This window comes from Lissotriton vulgaris, unplaced genomic scaffold, assembly GCF_964263255.1.
Source record: "Lissotriton vulgaris unplaced genomic scaffold, aLisVul1.2 SCAFFOLD_1935, whole genome shotgun sequence".
NCBI classification, from domain to species: Eukaryota; Metazoa; Chordata; class Amphibia; order Caudata; family Salamandridae; genus Lissotriton; species Lissotriton vulgaris.
In genome coordinates, this window is record NW_028250369.1 from 264,329 (window position 1) to 290,281 (window position 25,953).

General features: G+C 45.2%; 1 protein-coding gene across 1 annotated transcript in view; it reads right to left on the reverse strand.

Moving 5' to 3' along the window:
- LOC147663278 (5-azacytidine-induced protein 2-like) overlaps positions 1-25,953 on the reverse strand; it is a 210,181-nt gene that overhangs the window by 146,265 nt on the left and 37,963 nt on the right. The window contains exon 3 of the mRNA XM_086950565.1: positions 20,215-20,438. Coding sequence (XP_086806691.1) covers positions 20,215-20,433 — 219 coding nt within the window. The 5' untranslated portion in view covers positions 20,434-20,438. The remainder of the gene's footprint in view (positions 1-20,214; positions 20,439-25,953) is intronic.

Consider the following 25,953-nt stretch of genomic DNA (forward strand, 5'->3'; position numbering starts at 1 on the left):
TCACTCGGCGGGAGGAGCTATGGCCTCTAAAGCTTTTGCCCTCGGGGCTCGTCTGGAGGATTTGAGGAGAGCGGCCGATTGGTCCTCGGACTCCACATTCAAGAGGTTCTATTTCAAGCCAGTTATAGAAGTAGCTCGGCTGGTTGTCGATAAGCTTTGAACTGGCATAATCCGAAGCCTCCGGTCCTGCCATAGAATGAGAATTTGCCTAGCCTTAGTGCTGGTAAGTTCCAATTCTATTAAGGACTCGGAGGCGAGGATTATCCCCCCCAGTGACTTCCTGGAAGTGGACCCTCCCCGTATGCAATGTAAGTAAAGCGTTTATGATACTCTACTCGATGTACTGCTATTGCTCTGCGTTGTACTTCTCTTCTTTTGATTGATGACGTTCTGTTGGAACGAGCTAGTCCTGATGATATGTTCTTTTGCAGGGACTGAGAATTCCAAACAGGATGCGTGATCGGACCTGTGTGAGGGCTTCGCGTGAAGAAGGAGGAGGAGGAGGAGGAGGAGGAGGAGGAAAGGACAGCGGAGCATGATGGGAACTGCCGGTGCATGGACACTGTGATAGGACTCATGTTCGATTTTGTTTTTTTCCCGAATGTTCATGGGAAAAGTAGTTTGTTATATATTTTTTCTTGCTGCTATGGAAAATAAAGCGCTGAAAGAATGGCATAATCCTCGCCTCCGAGTCCTTAATAGAATTGGAACTTACCAGCACTAAGGCTAGGCAAATTCTCATTATTGGATTTTAAAAGCGAAGGGTGTACCCAGGCTCCATGAAACACAGTCACGCTATTTAACAGCTGTAATTTAAAGTACAGCAGGAATAAAAGGCACACATACTTTATGGGACCTGCTGATTCTAAATTACATAGTGCTACTGAATTATTATTTTTAGGTCAGGAAACAGAAATTAGCAGTTATCGGAAGTCCTTTCATATTGAAGAAGGGTATTCAGAGAGGTGCTTTTTTTGTTTTTTCCACATTTATATAGAGCAAATTTGACCCGAAGGTATTGGGGTATTTACTTGATCATACATTGCATTACACAAGGCACTTTGCTGACCAGTCTTTTTATGGGTACTCAGCATTTGACCGACCAGCAGTTGTCTAAGTCAATCTAAGAAGTACTTGAATCGCAGTGGATCGATGGTGGAGGGTCCATGCTCTGTAATACTGGTGCTTTGTCATCATATATGTTTGCCATTCCAGAGCAAACATACACTGCTGCCACATATGTCGTCCAGGTGTTCTAAACCATTGCTTTGCAAACTCTGAGCAGAGTCAGAAACACTTAAAATGTTAAGAAAAGACCCCAGAGTTCTCGCTTCCCCTTCCGGCATTAAAAGGGTAACTTGGATTTCAGGCAAGCGGCGTGTCTATGAGGCAGCTAAGCTCACGGTATTCTTAGAATGGAACGAGAGTTAAACCTGAAGGCCTCCGACGCTTTTAGTATATAAAATTGGAGGCACCTGTCGCGTTTAGTGTGTAAAAGTGAAAGTGGGCGTGGCACAGAGAATTTAAATATGAAAGCGGGTGCAGCGCAATTAAGAGTCAAAGCAGGCACAGAGTATATAAAACTTAAACTATGTTGTAAAAAAAGAAAAGGCACTAAACTGACATGAAATCGGGCACCACTAAACGGACATGAAAGCAGACCTGTGCTGAAACATGAAGTGCAGTGTCTATATGGGTAGAAAAGCTATAGATATGAATAGAATAGAAAGTTATGAGGCCGCCATTGTGAGGAACTCACATTGCAACACAAGCCGGACTGGACATGAATATAGTAGTCCCAACAAGCATTTGCAATGCAATGGTCTCGGCATCATTAAAGGTAGAGCTATTGGCATTGCTCATGACATTTTTTTTTTCTTTAAATCACAAATAATCGGCATTGTCATTAACATTGCCAATACACAGCACTCTGCACTCAACTGCACACAATACTCTGCACGCTCACTACTCTGCACGCTCACTACTCTGCACGCTCACTACTCTGCACGCTCACTACTCTGCACGCTCACTGCTCTGCACGCTCACTGCTCTGCACGCTCACTGCTCTGCACGCTCACTGCTCTGCACGCTCACTGCTCTGCACGCTCACTGCTCTGCACGCTCACTGCTCTGCACGCTCACTACTCTGCGCTCACTACTCTGCGCTCACTACTCTGCGCTCACTACTCTGCGCTCACTACTCTGCGCTCACTACTCTGCGCTCACTACTCTGCGCTCACTACTCTGCGCTCACTACTCTGCGCTCACTACTCTGCGCTCACTACTCTGCACTCACTACTCTGCACTCACTACTCTGCACTCACTACTCTGCACTCACTACTCTGCACTCACTACTCTGCACTCACTACTCTGCACTCACTACTCTGCACTCACTACTCTGCACTCACTACTCTGCACTCACTACTCACTACTCTGCACTCACTACTCACTACTCTGCGCTCACTACTCTGCACTCACTACTCACTACTCTGCGCTCACTACTCTGCACTCACTACTCACTACTCTGCGCTCACTACTCTGCGCTCACTACTCACTACTCTGCGCTCACTACTCACTACTCTGCGCTCACTACTCTGCACTCACTACTCACTACTCTGCACTCACTACTCACTACTCTGCACTCACTACTCTGCACTCACTACTCTGCACTCACTACTCTGCACTCACTACTCTGCACTCACTACTCTGCACTCACTACTCTGCACTCACTACTCTGCACTCACTACTCTGCACTCACTACTCACTACTCTGCACTCACTACTCTGCACTCACTACTCTGCACTCACTACTCTGCACTCACTACTCTGCACTCACTGCTCTGCACTCACTGCTCTGCACTCACTGCTCACTACTCTGCACTCACTACTCACTACTCTGCACTCACTACTCACTACTCTGCACTCACTACTCACTACTCTGCACTCACTACTCACTACTCACTACTCTGCACTCACTACTCTGCACTCACTACTCTGCACTCACTACTCTGCACTCACTGCTCTGCACTCACTGCTCACTACTCTGCACTCACTACTCACTACTCTGCACTCACTACTCACTACTCTGCACTCACTACTCACTACTCTGCACTCACTACTCACTACTCACTACTCACTACTCTGCACTCACTACTCACTACTCACTACTCTGCACTCACTACTCTGCACTCACTACTCTGCACTCACTACTCTGCACTCACTACTCTGCACTCACTACTCTGCACTCACTACTCTGCACTCACTACTCACTGCTCTGCACTCACTACTCTGCACTCACTACTCTGCACTCACTACTCTGCACTCACTACTCTGCACTCACTACTCTGCACTCACTACTCTGCACTCACTACTCTGCACTCACTACTCTGCACTCACTACTCTGCACTCACTACTCACTACTCTGCACTCACTACTCTGCACTCACTACTCTGCACTCACTACTCTGCACTCACTACTCTGCACTCACTACTCTGCACTCACTACTCTGCACTCACTACTCTGCACTCACTACTCTGCACTCACTACTCTGCACTCACTACTCTGCACTCACTACTCTGCACTCACTACTCACTACTCACTACTCTGCACTCACTACTCACTACTCACTACTCTGCACTCACTACTCTGCACTCACTACTCTGCACTCACTACTCTGCACTCACTGCTCTGCACTCACTGCTCACTACTCTGCACTCACTACTCACTACTCTGCACTCACTACTCACTACTCTGCACTCACTACTCACTACTCTGCACTCACTACTCACTACTCACTACTCTGCACTCACTACTCACTACTCACTACTCTGCACTCACTACTCACTACTCACTACTCTGCACTCACTACTCTGCACTCACTACTCTGCACTCACTACTCTGCACTCACTACTCTGCACTCACTACTCTGCACTCACTACTCTGCACTCACTACTCTGCACTCACTACTCACTGCTCTGCACTCACTGCTCTGCACTCACTGCTCTGCACTCACTGCTCTGCACTCACTGCTCTGCACTCACTGCTCTGCACTCACTGCTCTGCACTCACTACTCTGCACTCACTACTCTGCACTCACTACTCTGCACTCACTACTCTGCACTCACTACTCTGCACTCACTACTCTGCACTCACTACTCTGCACTCACTACTCTGCACTCACTACTCTGCACTCACTACTCTGCACTCACTACTCACTACTCTGCACTCACTACTCACTACTCTGCACTCACTACTCTGCACTCACTACTCTGCACTCACTACTCTGCACTCACTACTCTGCACTCACTACTCTGCACTCACTACTCTGCACTCACTACTCTGCACTCACTGCTCTGCACTCACTGCTCACTACTCTGCACTCACTACTCACTACTCTGCACTCACTACTCACTACTCTGCACTCACTACTCACTACTCTGCACTCACTACTCACTACTCTGCACTCACTACTCACTACTCTGCACTCACTACTCTGCACTCACTGCTCTGCACTCACTGCTCTGCACTCACTGCTCTGCACTCACTGCTCTGCACTCACTGCTCTGCACTCACTGCTCTGCACTCACTGCTCTGCACTCACTACTCTGCACTCACTACTCTGCACTCACTACTCTGCACTCACTACTCTGCACTCACTACTCTGCACTCACTACTCTGCACTCACTACTCTGCACTCACTACTCTGCACTCACTACTCACTACTCTCCACTCACTACTCTACGCTTCTGTGCAACACTGTAAGACCCCAATAATAGCAAAAGTTTTCGCTTGCACGAAAAACTGTTCCCGTTTTGTCAATGCTTGTTTATTTCTTTGTTTCCTTTTGTTTATGGCCCTCTGTCTGCTCACTGACACTTTCTTCACAAAAGTAAGAGCGTGCCTGGTTCCATACACGAGGTAATGTCAAACAGCCGACAAATAGTGCCACAATTGTCCTTGACTATGCTCCTAAAAAAATTTAATGTATTTTATAGTGTTCGCTATTACAACATGTAGCCGTGAGGGTAAAGGCGGTTCGATTTTAGCTATAGAAGGGCTTGAGCGAGTCTTTAAGGGCCAAAAGTCTTGAAGATAGGTTGTGAAAGTTGTCACTTGTGACTCCACACACGACATTTGCTGGTAGATAGCAGTGCGTGCTGCTAGCAGCCATGAAGCCCTCAGTCCCTTCCTTGCAGGGCTTTAGCGAGCGTATGTGACCAGGAGAACAGGAGTGCTGCTGCATCGACTCCGGCGTGCGTGTAGCGGTTCATAAATACTGGTAATAAAGGGGAGCATTTGAAGAGGTAAAGAAGCAGCCACCTCCCTGTGTGCTTGAAACAGGCAGCATTGTGGTCGAAGCAAGCATTCCCACACAGCTAACACCCACGGATCAGAGCAAAGTGTTTCAGTTATTAAACTTGCATTTCAGTAAAACACAATCAAAAGGCTTTAATGTACATTGTACAATGTCAATAGGTGTGTCACAAAATAAAATAAGGTAGAAAAAACAATTATTATTACAATTTGGTGCATTACAATTAATAGACAGCTGTATCAAAAAATAAATTAGGCAAGCTGCCTTGTAAATACTGGCAATGTAACATGCATTAGTTAAATAGCAATGTTGTTAACATTTTCTGTAAAAAGTATGTGAACAGAATGTGAAACATATTATGCGACTGCTAAAAAAAAAACAAGCCTACTCATTTCGCGGCCGCCCCGGAAGTCAGGCACGGTTGCCTGTGACGGGGGCGGGGCCACGTTCACACCGGAAGAGGAGGCAGGCGGAGTCGTAGCGTCTCGCGGCCCGGGGCTCCTGTGAGCGGTGTAGAGCCCCGGGGCCGCGCCAGCAGGAGGTTGGGCGCCGCGTGCTGAGGTAAGGTAAGTTCTGGAGCGCGATTGGCGCACTTGTGTGTGTGTATGCTCGTGTGTGCGTGTGTGTATGTATGTGTGCGACGGTGACGGAGGGGGAGCCTCGGTGCACTTGTGTGTGTGCGCGCGTGTGTGTATGAGTCAGGGGTGGTGTCTCTGTATGTATGTATGTGCGTGCGTGCATGGACGCTTGTGTGTATGCGCGCTTGTGTGTGTGTATGCGCATGCGTGTGTGGTGCTTGCGCTTCCCAGGAGACAGCGCCTGGCCACAGCGCGCGTTCCAGTTACAAATCGCCTGGAAGGATGCGCGTGGCCAGGACTGTCTCCTGGGAAGCACGCTCAGTGACATAAGATCTCGGCGGAGACGCGCTTACGCGCGTCTTTTAGCCGAGACCTAAAAAGGACTCAAACTCTTACAGAGTAAGTAAACTGTAGCTGACCGGTGATCCCGACCGAAAACCGGAAGTGATGTATGGGGAGCATAAAGCAAAGCAGACGGGCACCAAAAATCAACCTATGGTAAGTAGTAGGTGGGGATTACACTCTCACAGTGAATTGAAGAGGTCTTGTATGCACGCTGACGCTTGACCTAAAAATAGGGAGGAACCCACTGAGTCAAGAGAAGACAACCGAAATAAAACAAAGCCTTCAGAGCATGAGCAAGGGGCTAACCCAAAGCCAACTCCAAGTATGTTGTATGCACTGGAAACAGCAGGTCTAAAGACACAAAGATGCCAGTCGCGAGACCTAAAAAAGCATTAATGAAATCGGTGAGTTGGGAGAGAAGGTGGTCTACGGTGTGTGTGCAGATTAAGGTCTGTGTGCATGTGTCTACATGCATGTTTGTGGGAGTGCCTGCAGGTGCGAGTGTGTCTATATGTATGCAAGTGTGTCAGTGTCACCTCCCACTTGGTATTATCACCCATAAGTGACCCTTAGGATATTGAGTGAGGCATCAGCTAGTCTGGGACTATATCTGACTTTTATAGTGCTACCATGGCATAATTGAGTTTCAACCTGGCGTATGGTGGGCTGTCCATAACGTGAAGGTGTCCACCCATTAAATGACGCTGCCCCTGGCATAATGGTGATAATTAGTGGGATTAGTTCTGTTGAATAGACCATCTCCATACATTCAAAAGAGGGCACTTAGATCCAACATTAGTTGCCTCTTACGGATCCCAAAATTCTTGAAGTCTACAGCAGGTTGAATCTCGGTCTGCCTTTAAAGGGAAACTCAAAACCTGGCAAATTGACTCAGTTTAGTCCCCAGTTACTTCAGCACGTCTTTTACTGTCTGCTAGAGCACCAGGACGCTTCTGTTGAAGCAGCTGTGCACTTTAATAATGGACATTTGATTGACTGATTGAATTAGTAGGACATTGTAGGCATCCAGCACACTTTGATCTCCCTGCCTGAATTTAATGCAAATTGCAAAAAACACAGTTGATGGACAGAATGCAGAACAATGTCTTCCATTCACCCCAGTACAGAGATCTGGGCCTAAATCCATCGTTTTTTTGCACTCCACACCACCCTAGGTCAGACAATGGCTATATGCAAATCAGCCTTGACCCTGTGCCTCATGGGAATAGTCCAGCCCGAACTACCAAGCCATGTCTTTCCTAGACCGGAATCAAGCATCCAAGGACCGGTTTCTGGCTATCAGCCTTCTTCAGCCTGGATAGCTTGACTCCAGTGATGTGAAGAGCCTGGGACTCACGTCTGAGCATACCAAGCCCATTCGGGGTGAAAATTGCAAAAAAAACAGTTGATGGACAGAATGCAGAACAATGTCTTACATTCACCCCAGTACAGAGATCTGGGCCTAAATCCATCGTTTCTTTGCACTCCACACCACCCTAGGTCAGACAATGGCTATATGCAAATCAGCCTTGACCCTGTGCCTCATGGGAACAGTCCAGCCCGAACTACCAAGCCATGTCTTTCCTAGACCGGAATCAAGCATCCAAGGACCGGTTTCTGGCTATCAGCCTTCTTCAGCCTGGATAGCTTGACTCCAGTATACTCAGACGTGAGTCCCAGGCTCTCCACACCACTGGAGTCAAGCTATCCAGGCTGATGAAGGCTGATAGCCAGAAACCGGTCCTTGGATGCTTGATTCTGGTCTGGGAAAGACATGGCTTGGTAGTTCGGACTGGACTGTTCCCATGAGGCACATGGTCAAGGCTGATTTGCATATAGCCATTGTCTGACCTAGAGTAGTGTGGAGTGCCAAAAAAACGATGGATTTAGGCCCAGATCCTTGTACTGGGGTGAATGTATGACATTGTTCTACATTCTGCCCATCAACTGTGTTTTTTGCAATTTTCACCCCGAGTGTGCTGGGTATACTCAGACGTGAGTCCCAGGCTCTCCACACCACTGGAGTCAAGCTATCCAGGCTGATGAAGGCTGATAGCCAGAAACCGGTCCTTGGATGCTTGATTCTGGTCTTGGAAAGACATGGCTTGGTAGTTCGGACTGGACTGTTCCCATGAGGCACAGGGTCAGAGCTGATTTGCATATAGCCAGTGTCTAACCCAGGGTACTGTGGAGTGCAAAAAAACGATGGATTTAGGCACAGATCCTTGTACTGGGGTGAATGTATGACATTGTTCTACATTCTGTCCATATATACCAGCTGTCACCCGCCAGCACTGAAAAAACACTTACCGTTTTCACAATTGCTGAGAGCCAAAAGAATCTGTTCAGAGGTAGAAGAATATCGACATACTGAAAAGAACACATTGCAAAAATATAGAGAGAGTAAGTATCCTGAAATGATTTTGCAGGCCGCTGGTGACCGCATGATACTCAAAAATAGAGCGGATCTTTTAAACTCTCATACTATTATCTGCAAAACAGAAAGACCAGTATTTGTTTCCAGATATTCTTCCAGAAGCTCAGCTATTAAAGGCATCATCTTAAAGACCTGGAAGATGATACAATTTGAACTAGATTTTCAAGGCTTGTTTAACAGCGTTCCACTATTCGCTTATCAAAGAGCGAACAACCTGAAAAACATGTTAGAACTCAAACCTAAACCACCGGACACTGTTTTCTCTGGCACCAAACCTTGTTATAATTGCAGTCATTGCAATAAGGTTATCAAAGGCACCTCTACCAATCATCCATCATCTGGGAAGCAAATCAAATTAAGAACTAATGCCACATGTGATTCCACGAATCTGGTTTACCTACTGAAATGTCCGTGCGGTTTACCATATGTAGGGAAAACCGAAAGAAAACTTAAAGTCAGATTGACCGAGCATAAAAGTACTATAAGAAACAAAAAACTGAAATCTCCTTTAGCAGCTCACTTTATTGAATTTCAACACAACATCAGTCAGCTGAGGTTCCTTGTACTGGAGGTTGTACCTACAAGATCCGGCGTGGACAATAGAAAGAAACTATTACAACGCGAACGGTTTTGGATCAAATTTCTGGATGCGTGCCAACCGAAAGGATTGAATGATCGTATTAAATACAGTTGTCACCTTTAAACATGTGTCTCAACACTTTATCCTGTGTATTCAGTCTTACTTCCTCACCATCCACATCTTGTACCCATTATCTTTTACATTTTTCATTTTTCTTATGCCCCTTCTTCATTTACCAGCCCACTCAATCTTCTCTTATACTGGACTATATCCTATCATTTTTCTTCTGATTGTTCTCCACATTTGACTACTCTTATCTTTTTGAGAATGGCATATCATGTAGTAGCTGTAATTCGCATTTTTTGTCTGAATGACTTTCCCTACCTAAAATGGCCGACACCGTACGAGGATTTTCTGGTCTCATGATGTAAAACAATTACATTTTACGTTCTAATTTCACTTCCCACATTGATTTTTAGTCGTCAAGCATGGTCTGCACGTTTATTTAATTCATTCTATTTTCACACGTAAACTCACTCGCAAGCCTATTGCCTTTCTCCGCAGTCTGCTTTCTATGCAGACCGCGGTACTGTTTGTCCGCTCACGTGACCTTTCTCTGTTTATTGACTCCCACTTGCGCGTTACGCTTTCCACCTTTACCCTCGGAACGCGATATCTTGACTATTTCGGTAAGCACATAACTTTTTTACAGCCTCTGGGATTATTGGCTGTCACGCATAATAATGCACACCATTTCGGGATTTACCGTGGGTCTCTTAGGTTTTTTCGATATAACTAACTTTTGTGCACGAACTCGCACCAAAGGAAATACCGTTTACAGTCCGTTTTTTTCTCGTCACCATCTCACTACTTAAGGCACCCGTTTTATATTGATTCGAAATAACATATTGGCTCAATATTCTGACTAAACCACCTAGTTTAGCCTGACACTCACGTTTCCTTTGTAGTTGGCCCCCCTTAATTTTTTAGTTACTTTATAATTTAATAGAGGTTCCGGTCCTCTTCCTAAAACAGTGTTTATTTCCTTGTAGATTCAGCTGAGTCCCCTGATGAAGGGACTTTCGTCCCGAAATGCATAGGGTTTTTCTACACTTCTGAATGAAGCTCATGATGGATATGATACTTTTACAGTCTATATGAAAATACAAATATATGACTATTGGATCATATGAATATGGAATAAAACCGACAAACCTTTTTATCTTGTTGAATTTGAATTCTCTTTGAAGTTTCGGAGGTTTGTTATACCTCCTGAGGAGCACCATCAGCCTAAAGTTATGTTGAACATAGTGTTCAGAGAAAGAACAGGCTGTGAGATCACTCCAGGAACCGGATGCTGCGACCTCATTCGCATGCTGCGACCTCATTCTAGAACAAGCATATAGGTACAATCAAAGGACGCGCCCCAGGGGATGGGAGTGAAAAAGGCTCAGCTATCATGGAAGCTCCGTAGCTCGATCCTCGGCCACCGATCTATCAGCACAGTGACGCCCTGAGAGCCGTTCTTAAGAACCGCACCACTCACCTCTTACCCGGTGTCGTAGCAAGTCTGTTTAGAGGGTCACACCACCACCCCTAGCATCTCTGAGCTGAGAACTGCACATTTGTGCGAGGAGGAGACCTAGGAGGGCGAGGGCTGGCAGCGCATGCGGGGTAAATGTTACATTTTGCGTGCGCTGTGGCTCGAGCGTGCGAATGGTGTATGCAGCGCCTGTCCCCTTCCGGGGCTCCCGTGATGAAGAGGGAGCCCCGGCACTAAAGTGGAAGAAGATAACAGTGCGGGGCTCCTATGCCTAAGGAGGAAGCCCCGCATCGTGCTGCTAGAAATTTGGAGGAGCTGGAGATGGACTGTGTGCGCATGTGTCTGTGTGTGTGTGCGCGAGACAGGGAAGTCATTAGGCGCGCTCAGAACACCAGCAGCGCCCAGGAGATTCTGCACACGTGATGAAAGCCCGCCAGCAGAAGCGCGTCCTAGAGATGAAATCGCCGAGGGAAAGCGCGTACCCTTCCCCTGTCCAACATTCCCGGCAAGTGAACAACATAAGGTCTTTCGCTGGACGCAGCGCTTCGCGCTAACACCAGCAAGATCTAAAAAAAGAAAAATAATGGCTTACACAGAGGTGGATACAATATACAAAAATGCTAAACTATATAATTATATATTCTCTCAACAGAAAAATGGAGCATTCAGAAGCTCAATAATATACTGAGTGTTTGGAGGGTCCGAGGGGAATTAATTTATAGACCCAGTATGTACCTAGTCCCCCAACTTATATAGCGAAACAACAAAGGAGGTACCTGCAGTCTGTGTTGGAATAAGGACCCAAGTGGTGTCCAAAAAGAGATTTGCAAGCAGACCACACTGTTGATCTTACATGGAGACAATATTATGTCATCTCAGAAAGAAGATAAAAGAGGAGAAGATACAAAATCTCTGAGATTAGGAAAAAGTACCCATCAGCCCACTCAAAAGCGGAGTATCGTCATCTGGGTAGTGGGAAACAAGGTGTCCTATAGGCTCATCCTCAGCCGAAGTCTAAGGTTGCCTGATCATGGACCCTTGAGATCGAAACATCCAACCCACAGAAGACAGGATGTGAGCAGACAGGCCAGAAAGAAAGAAAGTTGCAGTGCAGAAAATAAAGGAAAAGTGCTCCTGATATTTAAAAATGCCTAATTTGATGACATAAGGTAACTTTATTGGGTTTGACCATCAAATTGGCATGATTAAAAGCAGTATGCTGATAGCATGGAAAAAATGGTTAGCTATCTAGAGTGTTACTAGGTCGACATGTTTCAGCCTTTAACGGCTTTCTTCAGGACCAAAATGAGCTACCGCAACACATACTTATCGTGAATAATCAACCAGTGTCCAGTGGATTCAAAGGAAAAAGGTGTATCTTCTCCTGTGTTTTTAGTGTGGGAAACAAAAAACAAAAAACATCATGTTAAGATATATACATAATGTAATACACATATCATGATTAAGCTATCAAAAAGACTTGTATATTCAGCACTCACCCTAAATGCAGGGAGAGAAAACCTCACCTCGCCTGGCGACTGCTCAGGTAGGAAGGAGGCCACGCACTGTAAAAAAGTGCATGAAAAAGAAGTTGACTATACTTGAAAAAAACTAGTTCCAAAAAGCAAAACCAGTGAGGCGGATAAATAGAACCAGATCTATAAGAGAGACCTGTAACAAACAACTCAGAGAGAGATTGAAAACCTTATCCAAACAGAAGGGTTTGTTTGTTAGCCAAAAGGGTTATTAAGAAAAAACCATAGCAAAAATCGGCATGTTCGCGCTAGATATATGCCAGGAAAAGCGCTAGGCTAGCTAAAACCCATGGAGTCTGCAAAGGCCGAGCACCAGAAACCCTTACCTCTCCGTCGTTACCTCGGGTCTGTGTGCTGAGCCGAGGGGGAGGTAACAAACTCACGTAATGTGAGTGTATTTCAGGAGAAGCTGCGGACCTAGGAGAAGCCTCCCATCTACAACCCTGCTATTGGTAGAGATGTTTGAGCCAATCGTGAGCAGTCTCAGCGATGTAGGCAGAAAAGCGCACAGCTGACGCGTATCAGCTGGCTCGAGTGAAGTAGCGGACCTGGGAGAAACCTCTCCGTCAAATGCTCACTATTGGCTGGCTGGCGTGGGCCAATAGGAAGCAATGTCAGCAAAATAGAGAGGAGACGCGCAGATGGCGCGTTCCACGCTGTTCGAGTGAAGTAGCGGACCTGGGAGAGAGCTCTCTGTCAAATGCTTTCTGTTGGCTGGCTGGCGTGGGCCAATCGGAAGCGATGTCAACAAGTTAGAGAGGAAACGCGCGGATGACGCGTTCCACGCGGAGTATGCTGTAAAACTAACCAAAACAAACCACGCCGTGTAGCGGACATTCAAGGGGACGGTACTCCAATGAAAGACATTGGTTGAGTAAATCAGCCAATGATAATGTGTCAAACAGTAAACATCGCCTGTGATGTGGTGTGGGGACGCGCATTGACAACTGCATCAAAACGATGTAGCAGAAGTGGTTGCAAACATCTGTGTGTGTCGAAGAACGTCCCGTAAATACAGGGACAGAAAAAATTTTTTTTCATTCATAACAAACCTCGCATAGTTAGATCTAACCACACGCAGGCTGAAGGTAGGCAGGGGACCACTGACTCATGCTCATATTTGGAATGCTTGCCTCTAGAGAGTCTAGTATGTAAGTGATAATACTAGTGGGTCAAGAGTAGCTGTCAGAGTGATGCTGGTGTGTCCAAAACGAGGACATCACCCTTTGTTCATGGGCGGAGTATCTACATGCAATGAGTGCACAAAAAATTGTGGAACTCCATGATCTACGCCAAAGTGCTTAAAGCTGTAGCCAAGGAATATCATCATTCAGGCCTTCGCTGTCAGTGCGAAGTTTAAAAACCCACTTTTGCTCTTTCCTCAGGAGGAACAAAGGAATGTCAGTTATGTGGCTGGGTATGTGGGGTTGTTCTATAATTAACCACCTGAGTTCATCCGGATGATGTTTTAGCTCAACAAAATGTGTTGTAAGGCGGGTAGCTTGTTTACTGCGTCTAATTGTGCTTTTGTGCTCTTGGATGCGCACCTTGATTTTCCTTGTCGTCATGCCTATATACTTGAGGCCACACGGACAAGTGATTTGGTAAATGACTTTCTCACTGTTGCAGTTCGTGTGGTGCCTGAGTACCCAGGGACGGTCGGTGCCAATGTCAACCTCGAGGGTCTTCTTAGTTTGGGCGCAAACTGAGCAATTTCCGCAGGGATGATGTCCCCGTACTGGAGGGAGATTCCACAAATTGGAAGTGGATTCAGCTGGGATGTCCCGGGGTCTTGTGTGTACAAGAGCATCTCTTAGGTTTGCTCCTCTCTTGAAAGAAAACATAGGTACAGGGATATGTTCTCCTGAGCTGTTGAGAATCCGCCATCTATGTTTGATGATTTTTTGGATGGTGGATGAGGAGGTGTTGAATGTGGTGACACATACCATGCGATTGGTGGGTGATTTAACCACAGGAGGTTCTAATAGAGCCTCACGATGGTTATTAGCGGCACGCTTGAGACTTCTGCGTACCAATGATTTTGGGTATTGTCGCGCTCTCAATTTATTGGAGAGATCACCGGCTTTTGAGCGGAAATCAGCCATATCGGAACAGTTCCTCCGGACCCTGAGGAACTGACCAAAAGGAAGGTTCTCCCTCAGGGAGCGGGGATGATGGCTATCAAACCTAAGCAAGGAGTTACGTGCCATAGGTTTGCGGTATAACGAGCTAGCCAGATGTCCTTCTTGTGGGAAAAGTGTTAAATCCAGAAAAGGGAGTTCAGTTCTGCTGAACTCTAAGGTGAACCTAAGGTAAGGGTTCTGTGCATTCAGCCATTCCTGAAAAGACTGTAATGATTGTATGTCTCCTTTCCAGACTACTATGATATCGTCTATGTACCGTTTCCACAATTTCAATTGATGAAAATGTGGGTTGGTGTCATTCAGTACATGCTGAGTCTCGAAACTATGGACATAAAGATTCGCAAGACTCGGTGCGAATTTGCTGCCCATAGACGTCCCCGAGATCTGTAAATACAGTGATTCCTCGAAGGCGAAAAAGTTTTCAGTCATGGCAATCCTTGCCAATTCCATAATAAATTGGACGGGAGTAGCACTGTCCCTTGGAAAATCTTCTAGGAGGGTTTTGACCGTCTCTAGTGTCTCCAATTGCGGTATACAGGTATACAATGATTCGACATCAAAACTGGCTAGGATGTCTGTGTTGGTGTCGAAAGCAACATCAGGTAGTTTGCGTAAAATATCTTTTGTATCCTGCAGGTATGTCGGCATAGTTTTGACAATTGGACTCAGAAAGACATCAACGAAAGTTGATAGCGGTTCCAACAAGGATCCAATGCCCGAAATAATGGGGCGGCCAGGAGGTGGTCTGGCCGGTTTGTGGACCTTGGGAAGAGTGTAAAAGTATGGAACCGTCGGACATTTAGTGACTAGAAAGTTGGCCTCTTGTGGAGTGATCCAACCCTCCGTACTGGCTTCTTCCACTAAATACTTGATCTCACTCGTGAGTCTGGCAGTGGGATTGATGGTAAGTGGGGTGTAAAACTGTGTGTTGGCTAATTGTCTCAAACACTCAGTACGGTATGTGGTAGTATCTTGCACGACAATGGCTCCCCCCTTGTCCGCCGGTTTGATCACTATAGTGGCATCCTTGGAGAGAGTCTGTAAGGCAGTTCTGTCTTGTCTCGAGAGATTCTGAAAATTCCCTTCTTTGGAGAGATTGATGGATTTAAGATCTTGCAGCACTGCTGCCTCAAAAGTGCCAACCTTAGGTGGTACTTGTTGAAGTAGAGGCAAAAAGGTAGATTTGACTTTCAGCCCTGTATTTACAACATCAATTGGTAGGATAGGTTCTTTCTCCTTGAAGAAGTAGTGTAACCTTATGGTCCTGAAGAAGCGCTCAATTTCACTCCTTAACAAAAAAGGTTCAACACAATTTGTTGGAACAAATCCAAGGCCCTTGTTGAGCACTTCCTGTTCGCTGGGGGTAATGACCCGGCTACTCAAATTTACAACCAGGTCCTCACTGGGCTTGGTGGTCGTATCTACTGGCCTCGTTTGTTGTGGGTCGTCGGGGGATCTTGATCGACTGCCCATTGTACGTGGCCTTGTCCCTGGCCTCTCCGCTTGCCTCGGTTCCAACCTCGGCCCTGTCCTAAAAAAGCCTGGTTCTCAAAGTACTGAGGCTGCATGGGATAATGAGACATGGGTGGGGGAAATTGAGGGTAACCCCATGGGGCGGGTGGCCACCACGGTCCTGTCTGATACATATTGCCCCGTCCATTGTACCTCCTATTAGACCGATTATTCCGTCCTCTGCCCCTTGGTAGGTTTATTTCCTCATTGTCAGAGCTAGAGGAGTCGGTATCCGAGGAAGTGGCGTAGGAGGAACCCTGAGTGTTCTTCTGTTTGTGAGAATCAGTGGGAGTGTAGTTATCACTGATGTATGGATATATTTTTTCATGGGAAAATTTAGCCAAATCCTTCTTGAACTTTTCCATTTTGGCCCAAAAAATTGGTTCCTTATACTCCTTATTGGCCTTGTTAGAGTCCTCTTGTTGTTTTTCAAATTTCTTCGCTGTTAATGTGGTCTGAATTTGTCCTTCAAGGACCTGAATCTCGACCAGAATGGCATCCGCAATTCTTTTGGCTGTGGTGATAATTAAAATGAGCCAGTCTCTGGTACAGCGCCAGGCTATTAGAGACCAATCCTTGACAAAGGCCTTGTCTGTGAGAAAGAGCCTTGGCGCATTGGTCACTATAAGACCTGTCGGGGTACACTTGCCGTGTAGATATTCCGCCATTCAGAAGCTGTCATTTGATACGAGAACATAGCCCACCCTCCTGTAATTCAGAAGTAGATTAAAACACGTTAGCATGCATTTAAACTATAAACCCACCCCTCTCTTCTGCTTGTGACAAATTTCCGCTCATCTAATACTCAGTCTCATGCTTTCAACAACAGTTCCTGTTCACTCACAATACAACCAATATATTTCTCTAGAATGTTTTGCACTTAGTTTCTATGTTGGCTAAGAATTAAAGCACACTAATACTACTTGGTACACATGTGCTACCTGTAATCATAAAATAAAAACCACATTAAATAACAGCATGATCCAGACCAACACAATTACCTAAGAGGCAGCAATCCGAAATAAAATCAGCAATTAAAGATGGTAGATAGACAGGCAATATCATCCCTTTTGCAAAAGGTCACAACCACTGCTAAACCAAAGCATATGGCTTTTTGTAAGTAGAAGATATATCCAGCTATTCTAGAAAGAGAATTCCATAATAAAGATACATCGTATGCCACAACAATATGGAAGTTTGGCGTTAGGTCCTTTTACAGAACTGTCCGAGCTAGCATTGTTAAACAGCACTTCCACAGAAAGAGTCAGGACAAAAGTTTTTGTTATAAAAAGTGAATTTAAAAGTAGGGCTTTGCCAAATTACTCCAATAGGAGAAGTTATGCAAAATGCAACGCTGGCATTCAGCGCTCCATTTTGGCAAAAAATACTTTGGACAAAAGTACGCATTTCACGCAAGGAAAAATAATGCTGGAAACAGCATCTTGCATTCTATTGGTTTGAATTGTTGCTGTGAGCCTGCTATAGGATTTTTAACAGAACACATTTGAAACTATACTATGCGGAGTGACTTCAGAGCTTTGTCTTAAGCAAGATTATAAAGTAAATCAGACCTGGGCATACGCATACAGGACATCACCAAATAAAACACTCAATACGAACTCCAGAACAGATAAAACCCGCCACATTTGTTGCAAACGTACCTTTACATGACATCTGCAGGGTGTACAATTCATGTTTGCACAAGATTCTCCTTTATTGCTATGGTCTCTGAATTCATAAGCAATAGAATGTCTGCATGAGCTGGATCCCGCAAAAACATTTTAAACTGCTACGGTTCATTTTCGATAGTTAAAAAATCTTTGCAAATGTGCATTTTCTTTATTTGTGACTGCATCACAACAGCTTTCAAACTTTACAGCAATAAAACCAGGATCATCCCGTTCAATCACAAAAGAGCCATCAAGGAAGCCTCACTTTGCTGCTTCTTCGTCTACAACTTCTCTCCTTAGCAAGGTAAAATGGCCGGATAGGATTCTAGGCGCCCGGGTGTCATTAGCCCCCACCTGTAGATGGGTGCTCCACCCTGCTGCTGCCACAACTAAGAAACGTCAAATACTATCCTTCCTGCCTCTTCTCTCCTTCCCAGAGGGCTACCTTTGGGTGCGGCCATAAACTCTTGCAATCCAGAACGGAGTCTGGGTTGAAATTCCATGCCTTCCGTCCAAATGCTCTAAAAAAGCAAGGGTTCACGGTGGTACTATTTACAAACAATATGTTATAAATAGGCAATTCATTTTTCTTGGCAATTGCAACAAAAACAATGAATGTGTTATTTCATGAAGATATACAGTTTCCACCAATTCAATAAATACTCTTTTTAAGTAAAAAAATAAAAAAGTTCAAAGTGCTCAAGTGTTCATGTTGTGGGTGAAGATAGGAACAAGCGTACATAGTACATGTAGAACATGTTGCGATGGTGGTACAGAGTGAATCAGAAGTGTCCAACTGCCCTACTCTAGAAAAATAGTTCCACTGATCTTGTTGCTCTACCTAATTAACGGGTCATCACATGAACAACAAGCATTTGCAATGCAATCGGTCTTGCATTCACGCAAGTTTGAGCTATTGGCTTTGTAAATGACAATGCCTTTTATTTATGTTTTGGGTTTTAAAACATAAATAAAAGACATTGTCATTTACAATACTAATAGGTTAAACTCTTGCTAATGCAAAACCTAATGCATTGCAATAAAGGGCCTTCTCGACCGATTGTTAGATTGTAAATATCAGAGGAAGAGACCATCCTGTGAAGTCTTCAAAGTAGTGATAAATAGTGCAGTGAAGAAGATGTGTGTAAGTGTTGTAAATTACACAGACACAAAGTGTGAAGTGGGAGTTGCATATTATTCGAGCTATAAACAGTAACAAAGCGCTCCAAAACCTTTCGCTCTGATTACACAGTCGCGGCTCAGGAGGAAGAGCGGGGGGGCTATTTCCCGCCCTCTAAGTGATTGGAGTGTGCAGTGTGGCATTGTGTAATGTCATTGCTATCAGTGGCCTCATAAAAAACACTCCAGCTGTAGTAGGGCCCAGGCTTCACTTCCTGGTGCAGGGCGGGCTATGCTTTATGGCAGGCATGGAGGGAGGGATGATATCAGCTGCAGCTCCTGTCCCGTACAGTGCCCTTGCTATTACTAGTGAATGAGAGGCACCGAGGTGGTGGTATTGGTGGTGGTGGTGGTGGTATTGGTATTAGTGGTGGTGTTGGTGGTGGTGGTACTGGGGGTTGTGGTGGTAGTTTTGCATTGGCAGTGGTATTGGTGTTTGTTTTATTGGTGGCAGTGGTGGTTGTATTGGCGATGGTGGCAGTATTGGTGGTGGTGGTGGTGGTGGTGAAGGTATTGTCCAAGATAAACCTGTGGTGAGTCTCACTGTGAATTTACAACCCCTACATTACATTCCTTAAAAATATAAGGCCCTGAACAAAGAAGATTTGGTCAAGAAAGCACACGTACATTGTAAGGCCCTGAAGACCTTAACCGACACAGAGAAGATGACAACTAGAATCAGTCCTTCATGAGGCATCCTACACAACTCAAAATGATCCATGGCCAGGATCTCAGGTGTGTAAAATCATGGCAGTCAGTAGTACGAATTAGTTCAATGGGTGAGAGAAATATAAAATAAGGTTCCTCGTTCCTCTACTTAATCTTTGAAGTCTTCCCCGACTCGTCGTAAGAGTGAGAGCAGATATGGATAGAACTGTGGATTGTCAAAGATTTAAACTAGTTCCTCAGGACACCTCAGAATTAAGACTGGACTTTTTGCATTTGCCCGCAGATGCAAATCGCAGCACACACCTGACATTTTTCAACCAGCTTGCCGAGCAGATGCAGAAATAAAATTCAAAGGCACTGTGCCTCTTATGTTAAGAAAACCGTTATGAAGCAAGTTTATGAGCCACAAGCATGGAACCTACTAAAATATTTCGTTTTTTACCACGCAAAATGGCAAACTGACTTATTCCAATATGACAGAATTAAAAGAACGAGTAGCTACTGGATTCTAAATATTTTTCTAGTCAATTTACATTTTGCAATGAGGTTACTTGAAAGCACTCACCCAGAATGCAAATCAACCTCTCTGGCATCAGGTGCTACACCCAAACTACACTCAGTAATGCTCTGCACACATACAAATTCTCGGACAGTAGAATTCTCTTCTTAACAAGTGAAGATTGTAGGTGCCTCATACAATGTAGGTTACCTGGTCTTCTAACAGCCTTACTCTTTTCTTAAGAAAAGAATTCTCCTTTTCAGACTCCTTGAGCCGTTTCTTGATATCTTCATATGCCGTGACAAGTGCAAAGTGTGATGCAACTGACTCATCTCCTGAAAATGAAGAAAGTGGGACGTCCTTATTCCGCTTCCTAGTGTTCTCCGCTTTCTCACGGTCCAAAATAAAGAAGTCATCATCTAAGTCCATGGCAGCTGTTTTAGAAAGAAAGAGAGGTTATGTAAAGAGAATATTCTTACTTGACAAATTTTCATGCAGGAAATAGAAAAAGTAGCTTTAAGGTCATATAAAAAAATCGGAAAGCATTTAAATACACCCATCTTTCATTGTATCTGAATTTCAGAATAGCTTTCCATATAATCACCGTTTGTGACAATGACAACATAAAAGTTCAAATGGAATAGTTTCCCACCAACTGAGATTATATGGTAAATTTCAAATAGGATTCGCAGAGTAATAGTACGGTAGCTGGATCCTTAAGTCATGGAATAAGAAACCTTTGAATGTATGTTTTATAGTACATATTTGTATGGAACTAACAGGTCACAAGAATAGACAAAAAGTAAATTGTTTTACATACCATTCTTCCATGCTTTTCAATGCCCTCTCAATTCTGAAGCCCTTAGTTCAGTATTGCCTCATTAAGCTTGTACCACTGTAAGGTTTTAGAAGTAGCAGTGAGTAAAATGTTCATAGTACAGTTTGTCATATGTGGACTATGGGCCAGATTTTGAGTTTGGGACAGAGTAAAGGTAGTCAGGCTGATAGTGAACTTTACGTCCGCTACACTACCTTTACTCTGCCAACCAAATTTAGTGTTCACTGCCGACCCTGCTGTGAACCCTATGGGTTTGTATGAACCATTGTCATAGCAGTTTACACAAAGCCATTTAAAAGTTTGGCTTGAATCCCTCGTTAGTGAGGGGAGCTTACAACAAACTTAAAAAAAAAAAATAAGAAAAATACAAAAAACATACTCTCAAGGAAGGAGTTCATTTTTTGGAAAAGTAAAAACTAATGTCCCCAACACCATAGGAGTTCTCTCTCGTGGTGTGAGGGTAATTTTTTTAAGGTTTGGCCTGAGACAGCCCATGCGCTGTCACTTGCAAGGCATTTTGTTTATATACAGGAGGCTTGGAAGCCAATCAATCGATCAATCAATCAGACTACTTGTAGAGCGCGCTACTTACCCGTGAGGGTCTCAAGGTTCTGAGGGGAGGGGGTGTGCTTGTGCTCGAAGAGCCAGGTCTTGAGGAGTCTTCTGAAGGCGAGTAGGTCTTGCGTCTACCGTATGCGAGTAGGGAGGGTGTTCCAGGTCTTGGCGGCGAGGAAGGGGCGAGGTAGGAGAAGGATCTGCCGCCGGAGGTCGTTTGTTGAATGCGGGGGACAGCGACGAGGGCGAGGCTGGCGGAGCGGAGCTGGCGCGTGGGAGTGTAGAAGCCGAGTCTGCTGTTAAGGTAGGCTGGTCCGGCGTTGTGGAGTGCTTTGTGTGCGTGGGTGAGGAGCTTGAAGGTGATCCTCTTGTCGACGGGGAGCCAGTGTAGGTCTTTCAGGTGGGGGGTGATGTGGCTGCGGCGGGGGACGTTGACGATTAGTCGGTGGAGGCGTTTTGGATGAGTTGTAGTTGTTGCAGTTGTTTGACTGGAATTCCTGCGTAGAGTGCGTTGCCGTAGTCCAGTCTGCTGCTGACGAGGGCCTCTGTCACCGTCCTTCTTGTTTCAGTCGGGATCCACTTGTAGATCCTGCGGAGCATGCTGAGGGTGTTGTAGCAGGAGGAGGAGACGGCGTTGACCTGCTTAGCCATGGAGAGGGAGGAGTAGAGGATGAATCCTAGGTTGCGTGCATGGTCAGTGGGTGTTGGTGCTGTTCCCAGTGTGGTCGGCCACCAGGAGTCGTCCCAGGTTGAGGGGGTGGGTCAGAGGATGAGTACCTCCGTCTTGTCAGAGTTCAGCTTCAGACGGTTGCTCCTCATCCAGTCGGCCATTGCTTACTATTGGTTGCCTTCAGGTCACTCTGATTTGCTTGTTTTTCCGTTTGTCCGTGCGAACAGCTGCCACTTCCTCGCTTTGGCTCTCACCTGAGGCAAGGCCCAAGTACCTGTGTCCTTCCACTGCCCGCGCTTTTGGGAGCTACTTTTTTCTTTTTGTTGAAGCACTCTACAGTTTTCTGCAAGTGGCTCCCTCCAGTATGTCTTTCCCACGTGTATGCTCCCTTCCACCTTCCCTCCCATTGTCTGTGCTTGCTTGTTCCAGAACACTTACCCTTTCCTGGTCCATGCTGACACCCCACCCGCTTAAGAACAAAAGTGCTATGAAGTGGACACTGCAGGACGCATTGCATCTGTTGTAGCTCACTTGGTTTAGCCCTTTCCCTCACCCCTGCCTTTGTCCTGCACTTGGAACGTTCTTACTGTTTGTGAACCAACATTCCAAAGCTGCCTTCAGCTGACTGGACCAGGTTGGTGGTGGAAGACAGAATAAAGATTCTTCAGCACTTGCCTAGTGTTAGGTCTTTTTAACACTAGCGACGACTTGCTGCGAGGGGGCAGCCACACCACCATCCCCAGCTGTACCCAACAAAGCTACAGCAGTATTCCAGGACAGCTGTAACTTCAAAAGGATCCTCTTATCATCTCTTCTGCTTTAAGGTACTGTCAATTGACATAAGGGAATTCTCGCTTCATCAAGTTATCGCATCCACAACCTCAGAGGGTCACTATCCTTTGCGCCTCAGCCAAGTCTGTTGGTCTTCAATTCCTCCATTCCTCTGCGGTGTTTGTCCTAGAGCCTGGATTGTTCCACAGGGCTGCACAGTTCGTAACCTTGGTTGTTACTCAGAGACTAATGTGACAAGTGTTCCTGTTCTGAGAATAGTGGGGCGTAGTTCCTTTTGCGAAGTTCCAAGAAGTATTCCTCGTGTCGGAAACGTGATGAGCTTCATCTTCTCGTCAAGTCCAGCCATTGGTGCTCACCTCAACGCCACCCTGCCAGCATTGGACTGCCTCACAGAGTGTGGGGCGGGTGCATGGCAGTGATGAACTGAGCTCCGCCCGGTTTCCTCAGAATTGGCTTGGCTGGATCTTCGGCGTCTTTCGCTCACTTTCTGGGGGGTGGGAGAGTACACAACAGAGATGGCCCATGGCTCTGCCTTCTTCATACTGACGCATTAAGCTTGGATATCCTCCGCCTTCCTTCGCTGGCAGGCACTGCTGCTCGACAATCTCCTCATTTCTTTGTTGACCTGGCACAGCTTTTCACAATCTTCACTGCTTCAGTTGCTCTTCTGTCACCTTATTCTTTTCGCTGGCAGGCACAGCAGGCTCGCAAGTCACTGTTTTTTCTTCGCTGACGGCAGAGCACCCCTCTAGCTTCACAGTATTCTGCTGTGGGGGCATTTGCTTGTCACTTATTGTTTTGTCATCTCAGAACACAGCGCTCATAGAGCTACACACGGCATCTATATTGCACATCTCTCATGTAAAATTGTCTGCCATAGGTCCTCATGTTTTCACTGAAATGCACAGCAAGCTTGTAAGTGACCTCATTCATTCGCTGACAAGCTCCTTTACCTGTTCCTGGATATACCTGTCCTGTGATTCCCTTTGTGCACCATGGTTGCTCTAAATATGTCCTTACCACCTCCTTTCTTAAATGAAGTCAGGGAACCAAACATTCCTTGGAAAGAATGGAAGGAGCTGTTCGAGTAGCATTTTAAAGCCATTTGGGGGGGGAGGGGGTCATTTTCAGAAAACAACACATCCTGCTACACAATTTGTGTCATGGAATTGAAGACCGTAAAACTGTTAATAATTTAAAAGATTCCTAACAAGAGGTGGATGAAGGGAATGGAGATTTCAATGTGTATCTAGCAACTGGGAAAAACTTTTTGGTAAGGCCATAAATGTAGTGTTAGAATGATTAAAACATGTTCTCTAGAGTGCAAAGCAAAAATGAAAAGGTAAGATCCTACATTACCGTGCTAAAGGGTTTGTCCAACGCTTGTGATTTGAGGGTTCAACAGACTCCCTCATCGGGGAGCAATTAGTAAGATGAACTAACAACCATAAAATAGGAGAGAAACTATTGGCAGGGAACCCTGATCTTAAACAAGCCATTGAAATTGCATTGGGAATTGAGCATACTGCAGAATGCATAAAAGAGAGTGAGTAAACACAGATTCATGCAATTAAGTCAATGCCAGCTCTAAACAGTAAGTAAGGAGAATATCAAGCCTGATAAGGATCATAAACAAAAGAACCAAGGGGTTGTAAATTTTAAAAACTAAATGTTACAGGTGTGGAAATCCAGCACATCTGGCAAATAACCCATCCTGTCCTGCCAAGAATACAACATGTCACAAACGTGGATGGAAAGGAAATTTGTGCAGAGTGTGCCGTGATATTTGTGAAAAAACGGTATCCATGATTGAACAAACTACACCTGTAGAGACCAAACTCGTGTTCCAACTAGAAAACAAAAGATGATAGCGTCAAATTTTCGGAGTGTTGTATCACTCTAGACAACAAACAGGTCAAAGTCTATGCGGACTCATGTTCACCCTACAGGAGAGAAAAGCTTTGATGTAATGTTCCCCAACAGACTAAGTGCACTTCAAGCGGCTTACATTAAACCAGGAGGATATAATGTTGATCCCATTCCTCCATGTGTTTTTTGCTTCAATGTGATAAAAAAAAAACTTTATATGGAACGAAGACTGCCAAACTGCATTAATGGCAACCAAGTCATGCATCACCAATAAGCCTTTTTTAGGCAGATTTGATCCTACGAAAACTACTTATTTGTCCACGGATGCCAGCAATAAAGGGTTGGGAGCCAGCCTCACCCAGTGGGTAGGGGACAAAGAGCAAGTTGTTGCTTTAAGGACATTAAAAGGAGGTGAACAACACTACTCCGTAATAGAAAAAGAGGCTCTGGTGTGGTTCTGGGCCATCAGACATTTAAAAGAAATGTTGTAGGGTATACCTTTCATCATCAAGACCGACCACAAACCCCTCACCTATGTCTTCACAACCAAAGGTTCTATCAAAACCACACCGAGGATGGCCAAAGGGATTTTGGGGTTAGAAGGCTACAATTTCAAAGTAGAATATGTGCCTGGCAAACACAACATGGTAACTGATTTCCTGTCAGGTGCTCCTCTTAATGCAAGTGCAGACACAGAAGAGTAGGAAGAAGGAGACATGATTTTAGTAGTAGCAGCCTTTGACGAGAGGATTTGGGAGGACTGCAATGTGCTTGACAAAACAGGTGCTCCTTTAAAAGAATACATTAAGGGTGGATGGTCTGACAACAAGAGTGTCTTACCTGAAGCTATAAAGAAATATTGGGAAGTGAGACTTGAATTGTGTATAATTGATGATGCTATTTATCGCGTAGAAAAGGTAGTACCTCCCATGAGAGTCAGAAGGAAAATTGTGAATTTAGCACACATGGGACACTTGGATCGTAGTCTAACAAAAGGCAAAGTATGTTAGGAGTATTGGTGACGAGGGATGGATGCCATGTTAGAAGAGTTTGTAATCGTTTTTATCACTTTTAGCACACTCATTACAGTTTTTGACTGTTAGGAAAACCCCCTTTGTCCCCTGTTCAAGTCGCTACTCGACCATGGTTAAAACTTGCTTTAGACATTACTGGCCCATTAAACCTCAAACAACTGAATGAACGATTCACTTTGGTTCTCATAGAC